General features: G+C 40.9%; 1 protein-coding gene across 1 annotated transcript; it reads left to right on the plus strand.

Moving 5' to 3' along the window:
* The first annotated feature begins 989 nt into the window (after positions 1-989).
* Positions 990-10,016, plus strand: LOC103172856 (opsin-5-like). The gene is made up of 5 exons (XM_007885563.2): positions 990-1,080; positions 4,213-4,375; positions 5,918-6,045; positions 7,203-7,537; positions 9,438-10,016. The coding sequence occupies exons 1-5, from the start codon at positions 990-992 to the stop codon at positions 10,014-10,016; spliced, it is 1,296 nt and encodes a 431-aa protein (XP_007883754.2).
* Positions 10,017-23,970: the final 13,954 nt, after the last annotated feature.

Consider the following 23,970-nt stretch of genomic DNA (forward strand, 5'->3'; position numbering starts at 1 on the left):
TCAAAGTGAATGACAATCCTTCCCAATGCGTTGCCAATTTGTGTGAAACGGGCTGTGGTTTTGTGTAATGCAGTCACGACAATAAAACCTGCTTTGATATAACAATGGGAGAATGAAGCGAAATAGAAGTAAATGCAAGCCACCGACATATAGAAAGCAGAATAGAAAACACATGTACTCCATGGATGGGAATAGACCTTGCCCAGGGAGAAGCTAAAAGAGATCGAGGGGTGTTGATTAATTCATCACTCACCGTGTCAAAACAGTGGGAGGCAGCAAGAATAAAGACAAAGAGGATGCTATATTTTCAAAACATTTGAGTTCAGATCCACAGAAGTCATACTCAAACAGTGCTACAAATAACTCTGATTGCCACAACATAAGGATATGCAGACCCCAGAGACAGTGCGGAGGAGAGCAATGAGGATGATCTTCATTGTCTATAAGGTCCTCTCTTAGGTACCTCCTTTCAAGACTGAAGAGCCCTAGCTTGTCCAATTGCTCATAGATCATTCCTCTGACAATGAGGATCATTCTCGTTGTCAGGGAAATGATCTATGAGAGATTGGACAAGCTAGGGCTCTTCAGAGAGGACCTTACAGAACTCTGTAACATTTTATTTCAATTGGGTTGAGAAAGTAAACCAGGAACGATACTTTCGGACACCTAGGACGCAGATAGGTATCTAATTGCAAAGGCAATTTCAGGACAGACACAAGGGAATATTTCCTTACTCAGAGGGTTAATTAACAACTGGAATAGGTTACCGGGAAGGATATTTGAGGCCAGGACACTGGACACATTTAAGAAACAGTTTGATGCTCTGATGGGAAGATGGTAGGGTGGGTATTCTGGGAAGGATGAAGTAAAAATGGCTGAATTACCTTCTTCATCTGAACTAATATTGTGTCAAATTCATTTAGTCTGTAACCTTGAGGGGCTTAAAACCCATGAGATTTTTTTTTACAATATCCATGCTTTATCTGTAGATGGAAAATGCAACTGTCAATACTCGGATGTTCCTGTCAACTATTTCGGAGGAGGAAGATATTCTGTTTGGAATAATTTATACCTTATTTGGTAAGAAGTAATAACCTGACCTAACACCCTTCACTATATTGGGATCAAAAATTGGTATCTGAGTTAACAACCCATGTGCACAGTATGTGGATTGGGTCAGCCATGTGTAAATGCATGTGTACAGAGGGAATTCTAGTTGCTTTTAATTTTGTGTATAACAACCAAAGAATAGGTGATTATACGTGATTTTGTAATCTGTTTTAATGGCTGCTAATTTATAATTAAGAGGACGTATTTGCATTTGAAATATTCATGACTTAATGCAGTATCTCTAATTTCAATCTCTTACAATTTTCTGAATGATATTTTAAATAATAGAGGAGCGAACCTTTCTTTTTAATCAATAAAACATCTGGTATACAGAATTATTTAGCCTTACATTATTTCCAGTGCATAAAAGAATATTGGGCCAGTTGCTAACCCGTACATGTTAGAATATACAACTGGCGCAAAGCTGAATAATGTTCTCCCATAAAGCGTCTTAAAGAGTCAGGGGCTTGTTAGAATGTTTCCAAAGGCGGTGGGGGGGTGGGGTGGGGGGAGATTTTCAGGTGGGACTTGAAAAAGGGGAGGGGGCAAGGTGGAAGGATTGAGGGAGAGTGTTTCAGAGTTTCGGGGCGTAGTGGCTGAAAGCCACGTGTAAATGCATGTAAGGTTCATTGGAGGTGGGCAATGTGATGGAGGTGGAGGAAGGTGGTCCTGGTCAGGGACCAGATGTGGGGAAGGACAACTGGGGTTCAAACCAGATGCCTAGATTGCGCACCAATTTGGTGAGTGTGAGGGAGAGCCCAGGGAGGTTGAGGAGTTCAGATCCGCAGAAGTGAAGGTGTTGACGTGAGCCAAGGAGAATAGCTTCCATCTTGTCCACATTGAGCTGCAGAAAATTTGCACTCATCCAGGCCCTAATAACTCCGCTTATACTGCAGAACTTGCCACGGTTTAGAATCATAGAATCTTTCAGCACAGACGGAGGCTGTTTTGCCCAGCGTGCCTGTACCAGCTCTTTGAAAGAGCTACCAACTAGTCTCACCCCCTCACTCTTACCCCTTCTCCCCTGCTCTTACTCCATAACGAAGATTGGATTGGAATGGCCTTCATGGGTGTTTTACTCCCAACATTATAGTTAAATGATAATGTTGGGAATGTTTTGCTGATGCAGTTGGCTATCTCTTATTAAATAATCATACGTGGAATTGATCGAGGCTAACAATCTTGTTTATGCCCTGGCAATAAATGTATCTAAATGAATGAAGAGGCAGCCTTCTATAGATCCTTATGTTTAACTGTATTAAGCAGCAGGCATTTAAATTGCAGTAAAGTGAACAGACCACCTAACCTAATTACCTTTTATAATAATAATCCTTGCATTTGATATAGCGCTTTTCACGTCGGGAGGACGTTCCAAAGCGCTTCACAGAACACAGTGTAAAGTGAATTGACTGTATATTTGTGGGCGAACGGGGCAGCCAATTGCGCACAGCAATGTCCCACAAACAGTCGTAGAGTGAAAATGACCAATTTATTATTGTTTTTGGTTTTGGAGGGATTATTATTAGGCTCTGTGTGGAGTAAGGAAACTTGCCCAAGGTTTCGCCCTCTGCCTGAAATTGAACTCAGGTCTCCCGCTTGCAAAGCGAGTGCTCTAACCACTGAGCTACAGGACTCCACAAGGACTCCTTTTATGCCAGGGTCACAATTGTTGACAAGCACTTTAAATAGAAGGGTTAGAATCAATTGAGGAGAGGCAAACAACTTGAAGACCCTAACATTCAAATAGAAAACAAAGTTTCAATACAGTCTTCCTCACAACATATTGCAAGGTAGATAACAAGGTTATAAAAACACGGGGCCAATTTGTACATTATGCAACAGGATGGAGCTGGCATTTCATAATATGTACATTTTTAAATAATTTTTAAAAAATGTGTTCTACGTTGGAATGCATCTCAATTATTTCAAGTTCAATTGATTTGTTCGTCTTTGCATATGGACAAAGAGGCTTTGAAACAAGATAAATGAATCTATGTGTTTTTATATTTTTATTGTTGAACAAAATGATTTAAGATTATTTTGTCTTCTATCTGTGATATTTCACAAAAGACTTATTTGTCAAGAAAATTATCTACCACTGTGCACAAAAACATGAATTCATCCGGGACAATGGTGAACAGTAAGTCTATTATTCCATCAGGAAATTATCTCCTGCCTTTCAGTGATTTGCGAGACAAATGTGACACTTTTCATTTGACCTTGGCTCATATAAATCCCGGATAACAGTACAAAATGGCCTGAAGTAATTAATTGTGCCTCAAAACCATAATCTAACAGCATGAACTACATTGTCTGAGGGGGTAGGAAGGTTATCTTCTCTCTGGCCTCGGTCTGTGTTCAGCAACTAGGAGCTGTCTTTTAATAATAATAATAAATAATAACCCTTGCATTTGATATAGTGCCTTATCACGTCTTCGAGACGTCTCAAAGCACTTCACAGAATATATTGTAAAGTGAATTGACTGTATATTTGGTGGGTGAATTGTACCTCCTCTCTTATGGAGATGTAGTTTGTTGCTGGTCAGAGCCTCCTCAAAACAGGATGGTTGAGTTCATTGCAAGAGCAATCATGGCCAGAAAAACACCTGGGCTTCAAAGAGCTGTTACACCATGATCCCCAGAATATGAAGTGTTTCTCCATGTTTGGGTGATAGGAGTTTCTGCTCCTTCACAAACTTTTTCTTCTGATGAGACAAAGCTCCCTAATCATGGGATGAGATATCCGGTGATCTGACCAAAATAACAGTCGTGCTGTAATGGACAGATTAACGATTTCATCCTTCAGTGAAGGATTTATCCAGTTCCGTTCGACAACACAATTAAGCAATGGAAAGGAATATAGGAAAGAAACACTGCAGATTGACATTCACGGTTGGGTTTTCAACCTGAGCCTCTGTAAATGAAAAAAAACTAACAGTCTGCACACTAAACTCACCAGTCTCATCATTTAAAAGGTATATTTCATTGAAATAAAAAGGGTTCAAGTACGTTAACAAAAGCATGCTTGCTCGAAATGACACAGCTTTAAACAAAATTAGTTTTACACTAACTTTATAAATTTGAATAACTTTTTTTTTGCAGGTATTCTATCATTGGTTGGGAACAGTGTTCTCTTGTTTGTAGCGTACAGGAAAAGACAAATACTCAAACCTGCTGAATATTTTGTTGCAAACTTGGCCGTCAGTGACATTTCGATGACAGTAACACTATTACCGCTAGCCATATCATCAAACTTTTCGCACAGGTAATCAGCACTTGCAAATGAAATCTTATCAATCATTATTCTGAATACGTCAAGATGTGATGCGCCTTTTCCAAACATTTCCTGTTTTTATTTGTGTTTGTAATGATCCTTATTGTTGTTGGGCTGTGAAGTGGTACCAGTGGTGGAAACTGCGCACAATTATTTTATCTGATTTTATGATAGTCCCAGCAGCTTCCTCTTCAGATATGAGGGATGTAATTAAATACGAGGTTTCCTGTCGCTTTTATTGGTAACGTTGGTTTAAACGGTTTAAGAACATGACGATATCCCACGTCAGGACTTGAACAAAAATATTCTTGCTAACAGAGGCTTATTTCACAAGTTTTTTGTTTGATATTATAGAATCGTGTATTATTCATATACTTTGACTGTGTCATTCTAAGAAACTAGAAAATACTCACTGTATGTATATGTTCCACAGTTAATTTATGAATTGTGAGGAAAATTTGTGAAAGAGCAAGTCCCATATTGGAATACTGTCTTAAGGTCCCAATGCATAAAACCTTAGCTATTCAGCAAAAATATTTTTCCACATTCTTCACTAGAAAATTATAGATTTTTATCTGAAGATTTTGTGCATGACTGTGGGGAAAATCCAGCAGAATGCAGGTCGATAGATCAGCGAGGTTTATGAATTGGGCCTCTATGTAGACTTAACAAGATCAAGCATAGAAATAGAAGAGAACGGACAGTGGAAAGGAGGCCAGATAACAACAAAATCAACAACAAAAGGGAGGTTGCAAAAATGTTCACAAAGGTCAGATGAGTCACAATGCTAAGAGACACTCAAAGTAGTTGTCTTCAATTTCATACTACCTCGCTTGTTTCTTTGGGCACTCGGTCCTTCTATTCAAGACATTCTGTATAATAGAACATCTCAAAAGGCTTCACAAGATGTACTGCAAACTATGTATTTTGTAGGTTAAAGCAATAGCCAATTTGAGCACAGCAATGTCCCACAAACAGCCATGAAGTGAATGACCAATATTTAGTTACTAGCTCGCTTATATTCTCATTGCATTCAACAGAGTTTCATCTAATAATAGTAATCCTTGCATTTGATCTCACGCCTTATCACGTCTTTGAGACGTCTCAAAGCGCTTCACAGAATATACTGTAAAGTGTAGTGACTATGTATTTTGTGGGCGAAATGCGGCAGCCAATTGCGGACAGTAGTGTCCCACAAACAGTGGTGGATTGAGTGACCCAATTTTTTTTTGAGGTGTTATGACACCCTGGAAAGCGATCCGTCGATCGATTAACAAGCGGGTTCCTACTTACTGCTTGGTAAACAGAGACATGTGTGTGTGTGGAGCAAGGAAACTTGTCTAAAGTTTTGCCCTGCCCTGCCTGGGAATCGAACCCAGGTCCTCTCGCTTGCGAGGCAAGTGCTCTAACCACTATGTTACGGGACTCCGTTGATGAGGAGGGTCATTGCACTATAAGGTTTGAATAAAAGTCGACCCCGTTGCTTTAAATTTGTTGCCCATGACAATTAACGCAGAGTCATCTCTCTTATAGGTGGCTGTTTGGTCAGCAAGCCTGTATGTACTACGGTTTCTGTAGTATGTTGTTTGGGATCTGCAGTCTCACTAATCTGACAGTGTTGAGCACCGTCTGCTGTATGAAGGTCTGTTTCCCTGCATATGGTAGGTTTGAGAATCATGTGCTGTATTGGTTGAACTATTTCATCTCTGGGTGTTATACATCAAATCAAAATGGCCAGTGTGCAATAACTGCAAAGGTGCTCAGAGCAATCTTGTTTCTCTTTTTGACCTTCTGCATTAAGTGCCATATTACTATCACCATCTTTCTCTCTTAAATGACAATAAGTTAACACCGTACTATAAACAGCATGCTTACAGCTGTAAGATATTTNAAAAATAGAAAACATCAGATATAATAAACATCTTCAGAAAAATACACTTCCCGAATACTTACATGAACAAATATTTGTAAATTGTACGAATGACCAATGTAAATATTTGCAGTGAGTAGGAGTTTGGAGCTGGGTTCCAGAAACCGTTCTATAATTAGTTTTAAGTGTTGCCCTACTTTTACTAAACCTTCCAATATTTCACTGTACTAAGAATTTATTTATAATAGTCCTTACATTTCATTTAACACTTTTCAAATGGGGAGGAAGTCTGAAAGCGCTTCACAGGATATTCTGTAAATTGCAGTAAAACTGTATTTTGTAGATGAATGAACTTTTTATCTCCTTATTTGTGTAGATCAAGTGACATAGACAGTATGACTTAAACCATGTGCGCAAAACCAGAGGAGAACAGTTTAAAGTTCTCTGGCCTGAGGCCAGGGTTAGAGATTAAGAGATGCTCCCTCTGTACTGCTGGCACATTGCCATGGGAATGTGGTACAAATAAAAATTAATTGCAGTAGTGTTGATTACCCTCTTTAAAAATAAACCACATAACCACTCCATATCGAGCCAGTGATAGATTGAAAACAGTTACTCTATGGAACACAATGGCTGCTGTGCTGTTGGGTGTCTGTGGAAGCCAAGAGGCCCACATTGAATAATAAAGATGTGGAGAATGATTAATAAACATGAGGTTTTCTTGATAACATTTGGGTATCATGGAGTATTTATGCAGCACATTCATTCAGGAGGTAAATTTGATTGATTAGAATCCATGACTGGGTAGACTGCATGTGATCTGGGGCAGTGGGCTTCATTATCTGATTATCCGTTTCATATCCCGCATTTTATCTCGTGATGTTCTGAAGTTTGTGTCGTAGCTCGATTATAATTGTCATTTACAATATGTTTTTTCCTCTCCGACAGGGAACAGATTTACCCCAGAACATGCGCGGTTGCTCATAGGGTGCGTATGGGGCTACGCTTCTATATTTGCCATTTCGCCCTTGGCAGAGTGGGGTCAATATGGACCTGAGCCATATGGGACGGCTTGCTGCATAAAGTGGGCAGCAGCTGATACAGAATCCAAGGCAGTGTCCTACATAATTGCGCTTTTTGTGTTTTGCTACATCTTTCCTTCTGTGATAATCATTGCATCCTATGCGCTCATCTTGTTGACTGTAAAAGGATCAAGAAGAGCAGTCCAACAGCATATGTCTGCACAAACCAACACCAGCAATATTCACAGTCTAATTGTAAAGGTAAGTGGACAGGTGAAGAAGAAATCTTTCAAAAGCAGATTAACGGCTACACTATTTACACTACACTGCACAGCAACTTGCATTTATATATTGCCCTTCACACAGGATAGTCTCTCGGAGCACTTATTAGTGCAACTAATCTGAGATTAGGAATTGAGTGCCTTTCTGTTTAAATTTCTGTGTCACTTCCTTCATTTTTCTCCACCAATTGCTTGTTGCAACCTATCCTTCACCAGCCTGGAGAGGAAAAACTATACTGGGTCATGGGAATTCACTGCCACTGGCAATGCTTTGTGATGAGGCACGTCAGGGGCATAAGGCACTGAGCGTTAAGTTGGATTACGTTACGTTTCTCTTCTCCCTCCAGACTGAATGCCTGGCTTTTTGTGGCATGGTCTTGCATCACACAGACTGTCAGAAAACTGATAAAACTCGCCCAACTGAGACAGGAAGTGTGATTATCAGATATCTTGGGGCTCCAAGTCACGACTTTGTGGTCAGTCTCGCAGCTTTCAGCTGTGCGGTTTATCGGGCTGCTAACAGGAACCATCCCTGACGGTGAAGTCACAAAAGCACATGTTGTTCTGTCACTGCCTCCCAGCCCAACATAATAAGGGGATGTGGAAGAAGTGAGTTTCTTATAAATGCAACCCGACCCAAATATTTCAGGAAAAAATAAGAATAAAATCCTTAATCTTTAAATAGTTGGAGGCCTAAATTAAAAACCGTTCACTACAAACCCTGAAAACAGCTTAGTTGATTCTTCAGTTCTGACGAAGGGTCGTGGACTCGAAACGTTGACTCACTTTCCTTTCTCCATAGATGCTGCCTGACCTGCTGAGGGTTCCCAGCGATTTTTGTTTTTGGTTCAGATTTCCAGCATCTGCAGTATTTTGCGTTTTATTTGTTAATTCTTTGACTGATGTGCTAAAAAAAATACAGGAACATAATTACTGTAGTTTGATTTCTAGAAATATTTCCAAAGTAAAATCAAGCAATATAATACAGTAGTTATGCGAGGTTGAGTTTGCTGATTATTCTTAATTAAGTCTTGTGCAAGTTGATAGTAAATTGGCATGCTTTTGGCAATGCTTTGCCACCAAATGTACAGTGTAAATGTCTTTCGTCTTTCCCGCTCAACATTGCTGCAGTGTTGGCTGCAAATTGGCTTCCCTCGCAGCAGATTAAACGCAGTTTAATAAAGGATGTCGGTTGTCAACTTGAAACTCGCTACCTGTACTTTAGTTGGTGTTGTGCCATGTGCTGCATTGGTCTCTAAATGCTTAACTTTGAATGTGAGCTCACATTCCCCTGACTGGTTTAGTCGTTGCTCTGTATCACTGAGTGGGGGTGGGGGGGCGGAGGTGGGGGGAAGGACAGCCACTCAGCAGAAAAGAAATGCGATAATAATGATAATCCTTGGATTTGATATAGCGCTTTATCACATCGTTCAGCTGCTTCAAAGCACTTCACAGGCTACATTGTATAGTGGACTGACTATATTTTGTGTGATGAATATAGAATAAAACCATAGAATTTATGTCTGTAGATCTATGGACCCGGTATTAATTTCAGTTTATTTTTCACCTGTCACCAAAATTTACTGCTGAAAACAATCCAAGTTGGCTACATTTTACTGTTTATGCTGTGTACTGATTATTACTGCCGTGCACAATTGACTGCTGCGTTTCGCCCAGAAAATATATAGTCAATTCGCTTGACAGTATATCCTGTGAAGCGCTTTGAGACGTCTCGATGACGTGGTAAGGCCCTGTATCAAATAAAAGACTATTATGATTATTGTTAATATTCAGTCTCATTAGATGCCATGTACTCAGAGCTTTAGCATTGCTGCTGCGAACGATAGGACATCTCCAATCTGTTCTCATTTACGTTGCAGATGAGCGTTGCCGTGTGCATCGGGTTCCTGATAGCATGGACGCCGTATGCTTTCATAGCGATGTGGGCAGTGTTTGGCAGCACCGAGAGCGTTCCGCCCCTGGCCTTTGCTCTAGCAGCTGCCTTTGCTAAATCATCCACGCTGTACAATCCGCTCATCTATCTGCTTTTTAAGCCAAACTTCCGTAAGCTTCTCAGCAAGGACATCGCAAAGTTATACAAGCTCTGCCGGGAGCCGTGCAGGTGCTGCGACATCTCCCCGGCATCGGCTCGCAATCGGTCCTCTTTAACTTCCTCCAAAGTGCCGAATGGATTGGAAGACGGTCACAGCACTTACAAAACGTGCACCGACACGTTTGAATGTTTCAGTAACTATCCGAGATGCCAACAGAAGGCTCTGGGTTCCGCAGAATTCACCTCGAAAGGCAGCGCTGTTACGTCAAGTAACAACAGCGGGCGGCACGGATCCACGAAAAAAAACACGAGGGTTCTGTTAACCGAAAGCCCACGATATCAGACTGAAAGTACGGAAGTTACTATCAATGCGTTGCCCACCAGTATTACAAGGGATCGGATATAACTGGAGTGATAAAATCTCGCTAATTATTTTAAAGGTCTGTAGGGCTCCATTTTACGTTGACGCCCACTCTAGGGCTCCTCCAAGGCTTGGCTCTTGCCAACCTGCGCCTGATACTTTCCCGAATGAGGTAAGCAGGATGCATCCCTCCAGGGAGAGCGAGAGGGAGGGAGAGTGCGCATTCCATTCCAACGGTCCATCTCTGGAATTTCCATGTGTAGGTGGGATGCATGGAATTCTCTCAAGCATGGTGATGGGTTTCTGCGTGTGTCGGACACCAAGCTGATCAAAAGAAAATGTTGACGTGCGAAAGCGCATTCATTTCAGCGATGATGTGTAAAGTATTTATGAAGAATTGTGAGATGCTGTCACTTGTTTCAAAGCTTTCAGACTACCACATGTGAAAACGCACCGTATACCCCGAAAGATGTTTATCCATTTATGTGTTAAACTATACGTATTTAAGACTCTGGAGCTCACTTTACAATCTGTCACCTTTATAAATATGACAGAAATAACAAAGTGACAAGAATAGTCACGATTTATGCTCACAATATTGCTACTCGTGTGATCTTCCTGTTTCCCGCAGCAGTAACCAGACCTAACCTGCTGTTAGTAGTAATAAATCCACTTCACATTGCCTCTTTCCCCACTTTTTTCCTAAAGGTTAATAATAGGCAGCTTGTACTATTAAGTGGTTCACATTGCCATACAACATTACACAGATAATTAAAATTCCAATCTTAATGAAATGCAAATTGTGTGGAGTCCTGTAGCTCAGTGGTTGCAGCACTCGATTTGCAAGCGAGAGACCCGGGTTTGATTCCCAGTAGGGCGAAACCTTGGGCAAGTTTCCTGACTCCACACGCCTGATAATAATCCCTCAAGAAGAAAAACCAACAATAAATTGGTCATTTCAATCCACAACTGTTTCTGGGAAACTGCTGTGCGCAATTGGCTGCTGCGTTTTGCCCACAAATATACGGTCAATTCACTTTACAGTCTATTCTGTGAAGCGCTTTGAGACGTCTAGAAGACATGAAAAGCACTATATCAAATGCAAGGATTATTATTATTATATTTGCCGACACAAATACAGTAATTAGTTCTACAGTATATTCTGTGACATCTTAAAGATGTGATAAGGCCCTTTATTAAATCCAAGGATTATTATTCTAATTATTATTCTGAGAAGTTCTCAGTGATGTGATAAGGCACTATATTAAATGCAAGGATTACTATTAATATTATTAAATACCCTTATAAATCTCAGTATTTTTAAAGACATAAATTTATCTTTTGTGGATACATCGATTGTGAACTGCACTGAAACCGAGGTGATGAGAACCTGTGGTGAACAGCTTTTCCCAGCGAAGTTCAGAGAACAATCTTAAATGGCCTTGGTCAATCTTTAAAATGTGGAGTGAGAAAGAAATCAGCAAAGAACAGTTGTCAGCGACCCATGAATCGAGGGAAAGAAGATTGATGCAGAGCAATCCTGAAGCTGTTTAGAAGAGTATGAGAAAGAGAATAGAAGTAATCAGAGAGTAATCAGAAACAAATTATAGAGATTACAAGCAGACAAAGCAGAAACTGTGGCACGTCAGGTTGGAACTGAGTTTGGTGCATCTGTGTCAGAAATAGCATGATTTCACCAGGGCAAGAAACCTAGTGGTAAATATTTTCAACCATGTCTCTCGTATTTTCTGGGTGAAAAACAGTGATAATCAGCAGGATCAAAAGTACATCTGGTTGTGATAACAGCAAGATGGTGGGGGGGGTGGGGGGGAGCGACTAGACATCTATTTTAGGGAAAGTATTGTTTACATCGCAACTGTTGAATAAAAGCATAAGATCTGGGACTGTCCAGCTTTAAATTGAATGTAAAGAAATGAGTCACTTTGCTCAAAATTGAATGCATGCAAAACAATACGATAATTATTGCAGTTTACAAATGATTGAATACAAATTCTATTTAGATATATCTAAAGAGCCTCGCATTAAGATGGTCTTTAGTTCATGCGCAATGTAAGAACTATAAACGTGGCTAGTTGATGATGTGTTTGGTTCCACAGTAAGAAAACAATCTCAGACTAGTGAAGGAGCTCCATTGAGAGTTCTGTATTACTAAGATTGAATATTTAACAGAGAAATTAGATCGAGATAAAATGCATGTATTAAATTAGAATACCGTTTGTATGAAAGAGTTGTATCAACAGTTGATTACTGGGAAATAATACAAGAATGTGCAGTAATTACACAACACAACAACCATCAACTTTAACACTGCCAACACTTCCAGGGAATTCTGCACTCCCTGGAGCAATCATTCAAAGATTTCAGCTCATGTATTATTGAAGCTCAAAATAGAAACAGGAAATCCTAGAAGAAAAAGACCAAGGTCTATCTCGTTCATCTTCTACCGTCCTGGTAGTCGCATGCTACAATAATAATGGAGATGTTGACTGATCATGGCAAACAAACTCATTTCAAAACATCATAATCAGGTGCTTTAAGGCTTTGCTAACTCAAGCTGAGATGAATCCAGAGCTTTTCTCTTGCAATTTTTGCCAGTTTGAATGTGGATATGAGGCACACCAACACCAGAGTGCAGGCAGGGTATTTCATCATGCAGCCGTTTGCAAAATGCAAAAGTCACCTTCACACATAATTACTAGGAGACAGAATGTTTGGCAACCAAAGGCTTTTTGCATTAAGTATTATTTGCGGTCAACGGTCAGACTGGTAGCAGGTCGAACTGAAAGGTCTGCAGATCATGTTATGAACTGGTACATTACTAGTTGCAAAACCAAGATTCGAATGACATTATAATACGATTCATGCATCAACACATAAGTTACAATGGAGTACACGGTTGGCAGAATTTAGGTGACATATCTCAGAATCAGTTATTAATTTATTTTCAGACATCTAGAAAAATAAGAACACATCACTTTGCCTCCAGTATTATTCCTTCCTGATTTTTTTAATTGATTAATTAAAATAACATTTCAGATAAACGTTTCACACAAGTTAAAATAAATGTTTAGTTTCATATTGATCGTAACATTAAGTCAAGTATTGAAACAGACGGCACTTTGCACCTGACGCTTTTATTATTATATAATAATTGCTCACCTTCTGAGTGTTCATCAAGATGTCAGTTTAAGGAGCTGGCAACAGAATATTTCTGCTTTACAATCAGCAATAAAAGTTGGAATTTTATGCTTGCTCTTAAATTCTCAATTTATCTGAAGAAATGGTAATAGCCAAGGATTCATTTTCCTAATGGATCTTTGTTTTGGTTAAGGTGAAGAGCATCTGAAGACATTTCATCTCTGTCAATAGCAAACTTCTCATGTCAGAAATTGCACAAGTTACATGAAGGGCAAATTTGCTTCAACATTGCCTCTCAATGCACTCGAGCCAGGGGGTGGTGACGGGAAAGATGACCAAAAGTCCGATTAAAGAGGTAGGTCTGAGGTGGGTGGAAAGAGGGAAATGAGTGGGAAAATCAGAGGGACTCGGATGGATTCCATAAAGTGGGGGCAGAATGGCTGATTAATAGCAGAAAGAAATTCAAAGGCAAGTTCAGGAAATTCAGACAATGTTTTAACTTGACTCGCTATCCACTGCTCACAAGTAACTACACTACTCTGTCCATAAAGCAAATAAAGTTCATATGAAAAGGTGCTAATAAGACAACAGTGTTCATTACTTGAGAGATTAAACAACTATCTACCATTTTAAGTGAGAATCCCTTTAGTTTAGGAAACCCATCATTTATATACAAAACCAGATTAAAAAGAAGCATTGAAATCAAGTAGATTTATTTTCCTCGAGTGGAGTTGACATTTATTGAAGTCATGCTCCAAGCATCTGACCACAGAGGTTACGTCAACAGACACGATCACAAGCTCATAGACAATGTAAAATTTCAGTTTAGCGAAAACAAATCACAAGTAAATCAGCAAATGAAAAGCACTGACAGGAAATAAGCCAGAACACGATGAAATGTCTTTAAGGTTTCTACACTAATGTTGCAGTACACAGAAAGCACACAACTCACAGTGCTCTAATTGAAAGACCTGACCACCAATCCTCAGGCATTTGACCATCTGTTATAATAATACCCAGTTTATTAATAGCGATTCCAGTAAACATGTAACATGTACATGAAGAGTCCCTTGTCCAGCCGTCTCACCCGGTGGAGTCAATCCGTTCCAGCTGTTGATTACCCTTTGTGTAACAAAATATTTCCCAGAGTCTGTCCTGAAGATTCTGATGATGTCAATCATCACCAAGTGAGCAGACTCTGCACCAAAAGATAGGCTACTATGAATAGTCCTGTAGCTTAGTGGTTAGAGCACAGAGGATGCAGTTCAAGATCCTGGTCCTCACCTTCAAAGCCCTCCACAGTCTTGTCGCCCCTACCTCTGCGATTTCCTAACCTCTTACCACCCTCCTTGCTCCCTTCGTTCAGCGGGCTCCAGCCTGCTTCACGTCGCCCGCCTTGCTCGCCCCACTATTGGCGGAGCTTCCACCACTCCGCCCTCGCCCTCTGGAACTCCATTCCGCAGTCCCTCCGTCTCGCCCCCTCCCTTGCCACCTTCAAGACCCATCTCAAGACCCTCCTCTTCGACCATGCTTTCGATCTCCCTGCATCCCACTTGCCGGGTCCATAACTCTGTCCAGTGCCTTGGGACATCCTTCCAACGTGAAAGGCACTTTGCAAATGTAATTTTGTTGTTGTTGATGTAGAGCAATTGAGACGACCTGGGTTTGATTCCCGGGTGAAACATTAGGCAAGTTTCCTGACTCCACACACTTGTTTACCCAGCAGTAAATAGGAACCCGGTTGTTAGTCATTTGGTGGATCGCATTTCCGAGGGTAATAATCCCCTAAAAAAAAAATTGGGTCTTTCAATCCATGACTGTTTGTGGGGACACTGCTGTGCGCAATTGGCTGCCGCGTTTTGCCCACAAAACATACAGTAAATTCTGTGAAGTGAGGCATGTGCAGTAAGGGAACGATTCACCCTGCCGGGAATCGAACCGAGGTCTTATCGGTTGCGAGTCGAGTGCTGTAACCACTAAACTCCAGGATCTCTGCTGTTGCTAGTTTCTGTCGACCAGACTTAATTTCACAGTTGCTTTGAACAAATTGAATAACAGCTGGAAGGTTTGATGCAAATCAAATGTAACCCAGAGTGTTCCGGCCATAGGGTTCTATTGACATTTCTCTTCTACAAATTTCAATTTGAAATGACAATATTAACACAATCACAGAAATTGCCCCATGGAATTTAAATTAGCTTCATTATACGATGCTCACATCTACATAAGCAAAATTCTTATTAAGTCACGAAAAGCGTATTGAACTGGTCTGTTACTTATATCATTGCTTAATACAAAAGCTAACTTCATTTCCATATAATTATTTTTCTCATCTGTTTACACAGGGGCTGCCAATGATACGATGAGACAACATATCTTTGTTGGCTAAGGTTACCGACGGTTTAGCTGGGGACGATTTACATTAGCAAATTGTTTGTGCTACTCCTGAAATCATTCAGAAGAGTAACAACAACAACTTGCACTTATACAGCGCCCTCCACATAGGGTAGCATCTCAGAGCGCTTAACAGTGGCAGCGCCCGACTCCAAGCCTGGTGGGGTGTGGGGGGGGGGGAAGTGGCCGTAAGTACGGAAGAAGAGGAACGTTTTCAGGCGAGACATGAAAAAAGGGGAGAGAGGGGGCAAGGCGGAGGGATTGAGGGAGAGTGTTCCAGAGTTTCGGGGCATAGTGGCTGAAAGTGCGACCTCCGATGATGGGGTGGAGGGTGCGAGGGATGAGCAGGAGGCCGGTGCCAGTCGAGCGGAGGCACCAGGTGGTGGATTGGGGAGTGAGGAGGTCGGAGAGGTAGGGAGGGGGCAGAGAGTGAAGGGATTTGAACACGAGTGTGAGGATCTTGAAGTCGATCCGTTCGGTGATGGGGAACCAGTGGAGCCTGGGCCAGAACTGGTGAGATGTGAGTACAGAGTTTGGTCCGGGTCAGTATGCGGGCGGCAGAGTTCAGAATGAGCTGATCTTTTGAATAGATGAGCTGGTGAGACCGGTGAGGGGAGAGTTTGAGTAATCCAGGCAGGAGGTGATAAACACAAGCACGAGGGTTTCAGCTGCATTTGGGGTAAGGTACTGTCAGAGGCGGGAATTGTGGTGGATATGGAAGAAGGTGGTACTGGTCAGGGACTGGATGTGGGGAGGAAGGACAGCTGGGGGTCAAGCCGGACACCTAAATTGCACACTGGTTCGGTGAGTCTGAGGGAGAGCTCAGGGAGGTTGAGGAGTTTAGATGTGTAGGAGTGAAGCCGTTGACGGGAGCCAAGGAGTATGGCTTCCGTCTTGTCCACATTCAGCTGCAGGACGTTTGCACTCCTCCAGGCCCTGATGTCTGCCAGACAAACAGACAGTAAACATTACTTGCAAAAAAAAAAGCCAATTGCCATTTGCTAAGGCTTTCAAACAACAACTTGAATTTATATAGCGCCCCTCACACAGGGTAGGCAGAAGCACAGTATTTTTTTTTGAATCAACAGTATAGCGCTACTCTCTGCACAATGGAAGAGAGAGCCTCAGGTTCATTGCATGAGGGATCTAGCGTGTTAGCATATTCAAACCACTTCACAGGTATTTTCTGTCAAGTGCAGCAACTCTATGTTTGCAGGTGCAAACAACCATAAAGCGAATGACCAATATTTCGGGAAACTTGTTGGCCATGACACTGAAAGAAACCATGTTCTCTTTCAAATAACGTCGAGATCTTTAAAGTCCACCTGAACAGGAAGATACTTCTGGCTTTTACGCAGTCCGATATTTTCTCTAACCGTTAACAATTAATGAATTCAATTTGAGAATGAGTCTTTAATTATTGTGTAAATATACAGTTATACACACGTGACAAGATTTACACTTATTTACTTTTTTGAGAAAATAAGTGAGATACCAGGAGGTTTATTTAAAAGCCACTGAACAGTTCTGTCAATATATTTTGAAATATTTAGTATCCCCTATAAAACTCCTGTTGGCATTTGTAAGATAATAATCAACCAGATTCAGCTCCTTGGCTCACGTCTCTCCATTCTCTTTTTGCTCCACTCCGAGGGTAATAATCCCCTAAAAAAAAAATTGGGTCTTTCAATCCATGACTGTTTGTGGGGACACTGCTGTGCGCAATTGGCTGCCGCGTTTTGCCCACAAAACATACAGTAAATTCTGTGAAGTGAGGCATGTGCAGTAAGGGAACGATTCACCCTGCCGGGAATCGAACCGAGGTCTTATCGGTTGCGAGTCGAGTGCTGTAACCACTAAACTCCAGGATCTCTGCTGTTGCTAGTTTCTGTCGACCAGACTTAATTTCACAGTTGCTTTGAACAAATTGAATAACAGCTGGAAGGTTTGATGCAAATCAAATGTAACCCAGAGTGTTCCGGCCATAGGGTTCTATTGACATTTCTCTTCTACAAATTTCAATTTGAAATGACAATATTAACACAATCACAGAAATTGCCCCATGGAATTTAAATTAGCTTCATTATACGATGCTCACATCTACATAAGCAAAATTCTTATTAAGTCACGAAAAGCGTATTGAACTGGTCTGTTACTTATATCATTGCTTAATACAAAAGCTAACTTCATTTCCATATAATTATTTTTCTCATCTGTTTACACAGGGGCTGCCAATGATACGATGAGACAACATATCTTTGTTGGCTAAGGTTACCGACGGTTTAGCTGGGACGATTTACATTAGCAAATTGTTTGTGCTACTCCTGAAATCATTCAGAAGAGTAACAACAACAACTTGCACTTATACAGCGCCCTCCACATAGGGTAGCATCTCAGAGCGCTTAACAGTGGCAGCGCCCGACTCCAAGCCTGGTGGGGTGTGGGGGGGGGGGGAAGTGGCCGTAAGTACGGAAGAAGAGGAACGTTTTCAGGCGAGACATGAAAAAAGGGGAGAGAGGGGGCAAGGCGGAGGGATTGAGGGAGAGTGTTCCAGAGTTTCGGGGCATAGTGGCTGAAAGTGCGACCTCCGATGATGGGGTGGAGGGTGCGAGGGATGAGCAGGAGGCCGGTGCCAGTCGAGCGGAGGCACCAGGTGGTGGATTGGGGAGTGAGGAGGTCGGAGAGGTAGGGAGGGGGCAGAGAGTGAAGGGATTTGAACACGAGTGTGAGGATCTTGAAGTCGATCCGTTCGGTGATGGGGAACCAGTGGAGCCTGGGCCAGAACTGGTGAGATGTGAGTACAGAGTTTGGTCCGGGTCAGTATGCGGGCGGCAGAGTTCAGAATGAGCTGATCTTTTGAATAGATGAGCTGGTGAGACCGGTGAGGGGAGAGTTTGAGTAATCCAGGCAGGAGGTGATAAACACAAGCACGAGGGTTTCAGCTGCATTTGGGGTAAGGTACTGTCAGAGGCGGGAATTGTGGTGGATATGGAAGAAGGTGGTACTGGTCAGGGACTGGATGTGGGGAGGAAGGACAGCTGGGGGTCAAGCCGGACACCTAAATTGCACACTGGTTCGGTGAGTCTGAGGGAGAGCTCAGGGAGGTTGAGGAGTTTAGATGTGTAGGAGTGAAGCCGTTGACGGGAGCCAAGGAGTATGGCTTCCGTCTTGTCCACATTCAGCTGCAGGACGTTTGCACTCCTCCAGGCCCTGATGTCTGCCAGACAAACAGACAGTAAACATTACTTGCAAAAAAAAAAGCCAATTGCCATTTGCTAAGGCTTTCAAACAACAACTTGAATTTATATAGCGCCCCTCACACAGGGTAGGCAGAAGCACAGTATTTTTTTTTGAATCAACAGTATAGCGCTACTCTCTGCACAATGGAAGAGAGAGCCTCAGGTTCATTGCATGAGGGATCTAGCGTGTTAGCATATTCAAACCACTTCACAGGTATTTTCTGTCAAGTGCAGCAACTCTATGTTTGCAGGTGCAAACAACCATAAAGCGAATGACCAATATTTCGGGAAACTTGTTGGCCATGACACTGAAAGAAACCATGTTCTCTTTCAAATAACGTCGAGATCTTTAAAGTCCACCTGAACAGGAAGATACTTCTGGCTTTTACGCAGTCCGATATTTTCTCTAACCGTTAACAATTAATGAATTCAATTTGAGAATGAGTCTTTAATTATTGTGTAAATATACAGTTATACACACGTGACAAGATTTACACTTATTTACTTTTTTGAGAAAATAAGTGAGATACCAGGAGGTTTATTTAAAAGCCACTGAACAGTTCTGTCAATATATTTTGAAATATTTAGTATCCCCTATAAAACTCCTGTTGGCATTTGTAAGATAATAATCAACCAGATTCAGCTCCTTGGCTCACGTCTCTCCATTCTCTTTTTGCTCCACTCTCCCGGATTCATTTGTAGTTTTTGATATCTCTCACATACACACACATTCCTGAGCACACAATTTGGTCATTAATACCAAATCAAATAATTACTCAGTTTATCTATACTGTGAACGCTGCCTTAGTTGCAGGGTAATAAAGATCGAGTGTATCACATGCATTTAAACAAAATAACTCTCCCACTATTATTGGATGTTGTTCGAAACAAAGGTTTGCAAGAGAAATGGATAAGTAAAATAAATGCTTCAACATTTTCATGTCAGTGAAAATCTAAAAATAGTTGTACAATTGGTGCCTGACAGTCAAAATTGTTCTCAGAAAAGGTACAATGTGCCATTAAATGCTAAAGATATATTACGTTTAATCATAATAGTATGCCATTAAGTCACAACACAAGCAATGTTAATTGTATAGTATAATCTGTTGAAGTACAGTCTAAATTATGTAACGGATTTCCAGGAGGTGTTATTTAACAAATGTTTGAGGAGAGAACAAGTAACATACAAGTAAAGCTTTCTCTAGACAGCCTCAAAAATAACCAATGTCAGAATAGCACTTCCTGCGCACAACCTACTTGAATGTTCCGCAAAACAGTTACTCTTTGGAGCAATCGAAAATAATCTCTTTAGACTTTAATTAAACCATGCCCCTTAGTTCTGCTCTCAAAGGTCAAGTCAAATGGTTTTCTTAGATTCACACGACTGCCCCAGGTTTCGAAGTGGAGAGTCACTTGATGCTTTGCCTACTATCTGAATTTTTAGTTGAGTAGTTATAAGCATTAAGGGAGATGAGCCAGGCCATTTGCGTGGTCAACCCCCAAACAAGGTGTGAAGTAAAAAGTAAGACCATCTCCATGATGTAACACATAGAATGTGGCATCACACGTTACATTTTTCATCCCATTCTATATCCTGTTGTGCAAAAAACGTCGACAACTTGAAATCTGTTTACTAATTCAATAAACACTGATTAGTAAAAATATACACTGAATATTGGATAATTCTGCGACTGTGGTCTCTTCCTTACATTTTGTACAACTTAGAAATATTCTGCTTTAAAAATACGACTTGATGGGTAGATGGTAATGTAAATATTCTGGAAGGATGAGATCAAATGGGCTGAAGGGCTTTCTTCATCCAAACCAATCTGGTGACCTTTTGATCGACCTACATACCAGCTCAATAGTATCTTCAAAGTAACTTATTGTTTGAAGTGTTTTGGCACTTAAGGCACTATATCAAATACAATTAATATCTGGTGATGTAAGGGATAGGAATCTGTCATTAATATACTTTCTCTAACTTTTCTACTTCTTTGAACTACTTTTTCTACTACTTTGCTTCAGTCTGTTAAGGGCACAAACTAAGGGCGTTTGCTCACATTACTAACTAATCAACAACAATGGAAACGTTCATTTCTAATAATGGCATAATGTAATACATAATGTGATAATGCAATGGTTCATCGCTAGTCGTGACCCCGATATAATGCCCCCCAAAAATGTTTAAAAGCAGTTTAATATTTAATGTTTAATATTTTAATATTTAATATTTTAATGTTTAATATGGTAAATATTAAGCCATCTGAAATTAGAATGCCTTTATTTTAAACTCTTTATCATAGTTCAAAGATATTCTTGAAGCGTAATAATAATACTTGCATTTGACAAAGCACATTATCACGTCATTGAAACATCTCAAAGCGCATCACAGGGTATGTTGTAAAGTGGATTGACTGTGTATTAAAGAAGGACTTAATACACTGGCATCAAAGATTTCCTGAGTACACTTACCTGATCAATACCTACATGATAAAACGTCAAGAGCGAAGCAACCTTGATCAAAGGTATTGCATCAAACTACACAACATTTGCTGCATTTTTATATTCAAACCAGTTGAATTTCTCCTTTCATGTGGAGACTTGTAATCAATTAAGTCTGCCCAGAAAAGCTCAATAATTTCCTTCACTTGATTTCCAGATTTAATAAAGATCATGTACTCGTGTGGACTATGCCAAATGCCAAAAACTTTAGACATAAAATCTGTTTCATGTGATCATATTCATCTCCAATTAAACAGTGCTGCTCCTCTTTGTAAACAGGTTGCGTTGCTTATGACTTGCTAATAAAATGCAGGTCAGAGGGAGATGGATTTTGCAATGGTGGGAACTGGGGGCTTTCCTGCACCAAACCAAGATAAATATATATCACCAGTTACAGGGCACCAAATCCATTGGAAGCGTGAAATTGTATCAGGTAATATTTCCATAGCTTGATCACGTTGTTTTTCTGAGTTATGTGCTGCACTCTATTTGTTTTGCATCCTGATTTGTGTTTATTCCTATTTAGTTTGGGCATTTAGCTTTGCATCCAGTTTATACATTCACTGGGTTCAAGCTACTCAGAAATCTACACACACAGGTACACAGCACTGGATTTATTTCCAACCTTGTACTTTGGACATTTGTTTTATCCCCATTTATAGCTTAATTGCTCCAGAGATACCAGGCTTACAGGACAGATTTTCATCTACGGAAAAAGAGAGCAACCCATTTCTCTCGTGTTTGAAGCAATTTTTGAAGCAGGAAAGCAAAAATTTTCAACTGTGGTCAAGAAATAAAACAAAACTTGCAATCCTACGGTGCTCTTCACATAGAATAATATTTCGGAGTGCTTAACAACCACCACCACCACCACAAATTACATTTGTAGAAAATATAAAACATATAAAACACACTCCCCCTTCATCCCTAATATCTTCTGGAGCAAAGAAAATATAAAATGTTTTTCTAAACGGTCGTTGGATTACCTGTACAGATTTACTGTGCCCATAGCATGGTGACATTCCACTGAGGGAAAATGCAGTCTTATTGATGCTGATGTACTCAAGAAGAGTTGCAGGACAAACTTGTGGTTCAGAGATTGCTAACTTAAAACAGTTTTTAAACTAGAAATATGACGGTTGAGGTTCTATAAGTGGAGTCCTGTAGCTCAGTGGTTAGAGCACTCGCCTTGCAAGCGAGACACTTGGGTTCAATTCCAGGCAGAGGGCGAAACCCTGGGCAAGTTTCCTTCCTAATAATAATCCACTCCAAAACAAAACAATAATTGGTCATTTTCAATCCATGACTGTTTGCGGGACGCTGCTGTGCGCAATTGGCTGCCGCGTTTCGCCCACAAATATACGGTCAATTCACTTTACAGCACATTCTGTGAAGCGCTTTGAGACTTCGAAAAGACGTGAAAAGCGCTACAGCAAATGCAAGGCTTATTATTATTATTATAGCGCCTTTCACATTGGGAGGACGTCCCAAGGAGCCGGACGGTCAGGGATTTGGACCCGAGCAGGCGGTTGAGATCAGGAGGGGTGGAGGGTGGGGAGGGAGAGGCCTTGAGGGAGGCAAGGGAGGCGAAGGAACTGTGGGATGGAGTTCCAAAGGGTGGGGGCAGAGAGGCTGAAGGCTCGACCGCTGATGGTGGGGTAAGCCGCAGCCCGCTAAGCAGAGAGAGCAGACAGTCAGTATGGAGTGTGTAGGTCACAGAAGTAAGGAGGAGCAAAGCCGTGGAGGGCTTTGAAAGGCTCGGTCGAAGAGATAGGTTTTTAAAGACACCTTTTTTAAAATCTCGATTATGGTAAAGATAGAGAGACATGTTTCATAACTGCTAAAAATCAAAATATATATTTGCAGCACCAGATACTTTACATGTGGAAGGGGAGCAGCAGAATACAGTCACATGTGTAACAATATCAGATATTGTTGAAGCGCTTTAGTTTGATTTCATTCTAGAAATAATAAAGGTTAAGGTTTATATGGAAAATATTTATATCAGTCATCTGTACTTTATATCCATTCTAAACATGTGCCCTCCAGGTTATCACCAACATCAGTTCTTTTCAACAAACTATCAAGAAGGATGGTAGAAGGCAGCACTGATGAGACTGTTTGCTGCTATAATGGGAAAATGGTTGGTAAAAGTATTCTTAAAGATTGAAATCAAATGAGCTGAAGGGGATTCTTCATTCAAACCTCTTGCGATTTGTTTCTTCACATTGCCTGGCAACAAAGGCCTTTCACATCTTGTTACCATCCATTCGGTCTAATGTCTTTAAATCAAGTTCTAACTTGTTTAGTTGTGTCTCAACTGTTCACTGAACGTCCACTGTATTGCTCAGTTCAATACCCCCTCTCCTTTGTAAGTCTTGACTTGTTATTCAGTTCTTTTCTGGTGGGGAAGGAGCAGGGTTTCTTCCCATTTAGCTCCTGTTAACCCTGCATCCTTCAAGCCTAAGCCCTAAAGAATACAGAATTTACAAGATAGTGTTCGCAACGGCAAGCTATACAGTTTTAGATGATTAAACTCTAGGAGTAAACCCAGACCTTAACCCCTGCTAGTTTGTGCCTGCACTTTCTGGAATTAGGGACTTGAGACATCCTCCCGACGTGAAGTCGCTTTACAAACGTACTGCTGTTGTTACTGTTAGGTAAGCAGGGCTGGTTCATCCGAGCAAAGACTACACACTCTA

The sequence above is a fragment of the Callorhinchus milii genome, unplaced genomic scaffold (assembly GCF_018977255.1).
Source record: "Callorhinchus milii isolate IMCB2004 unplaced genomic scaffold, IMCB_Cmil_1.0 Scaffold18, whole genome shotgun sequence".
NCBI lineage: Eukaryota > Metazoa > Chordata > Chondrichthyes > Chimaeriformes > Callorhinchidae > Callorhinchus > Callorhinchus milii.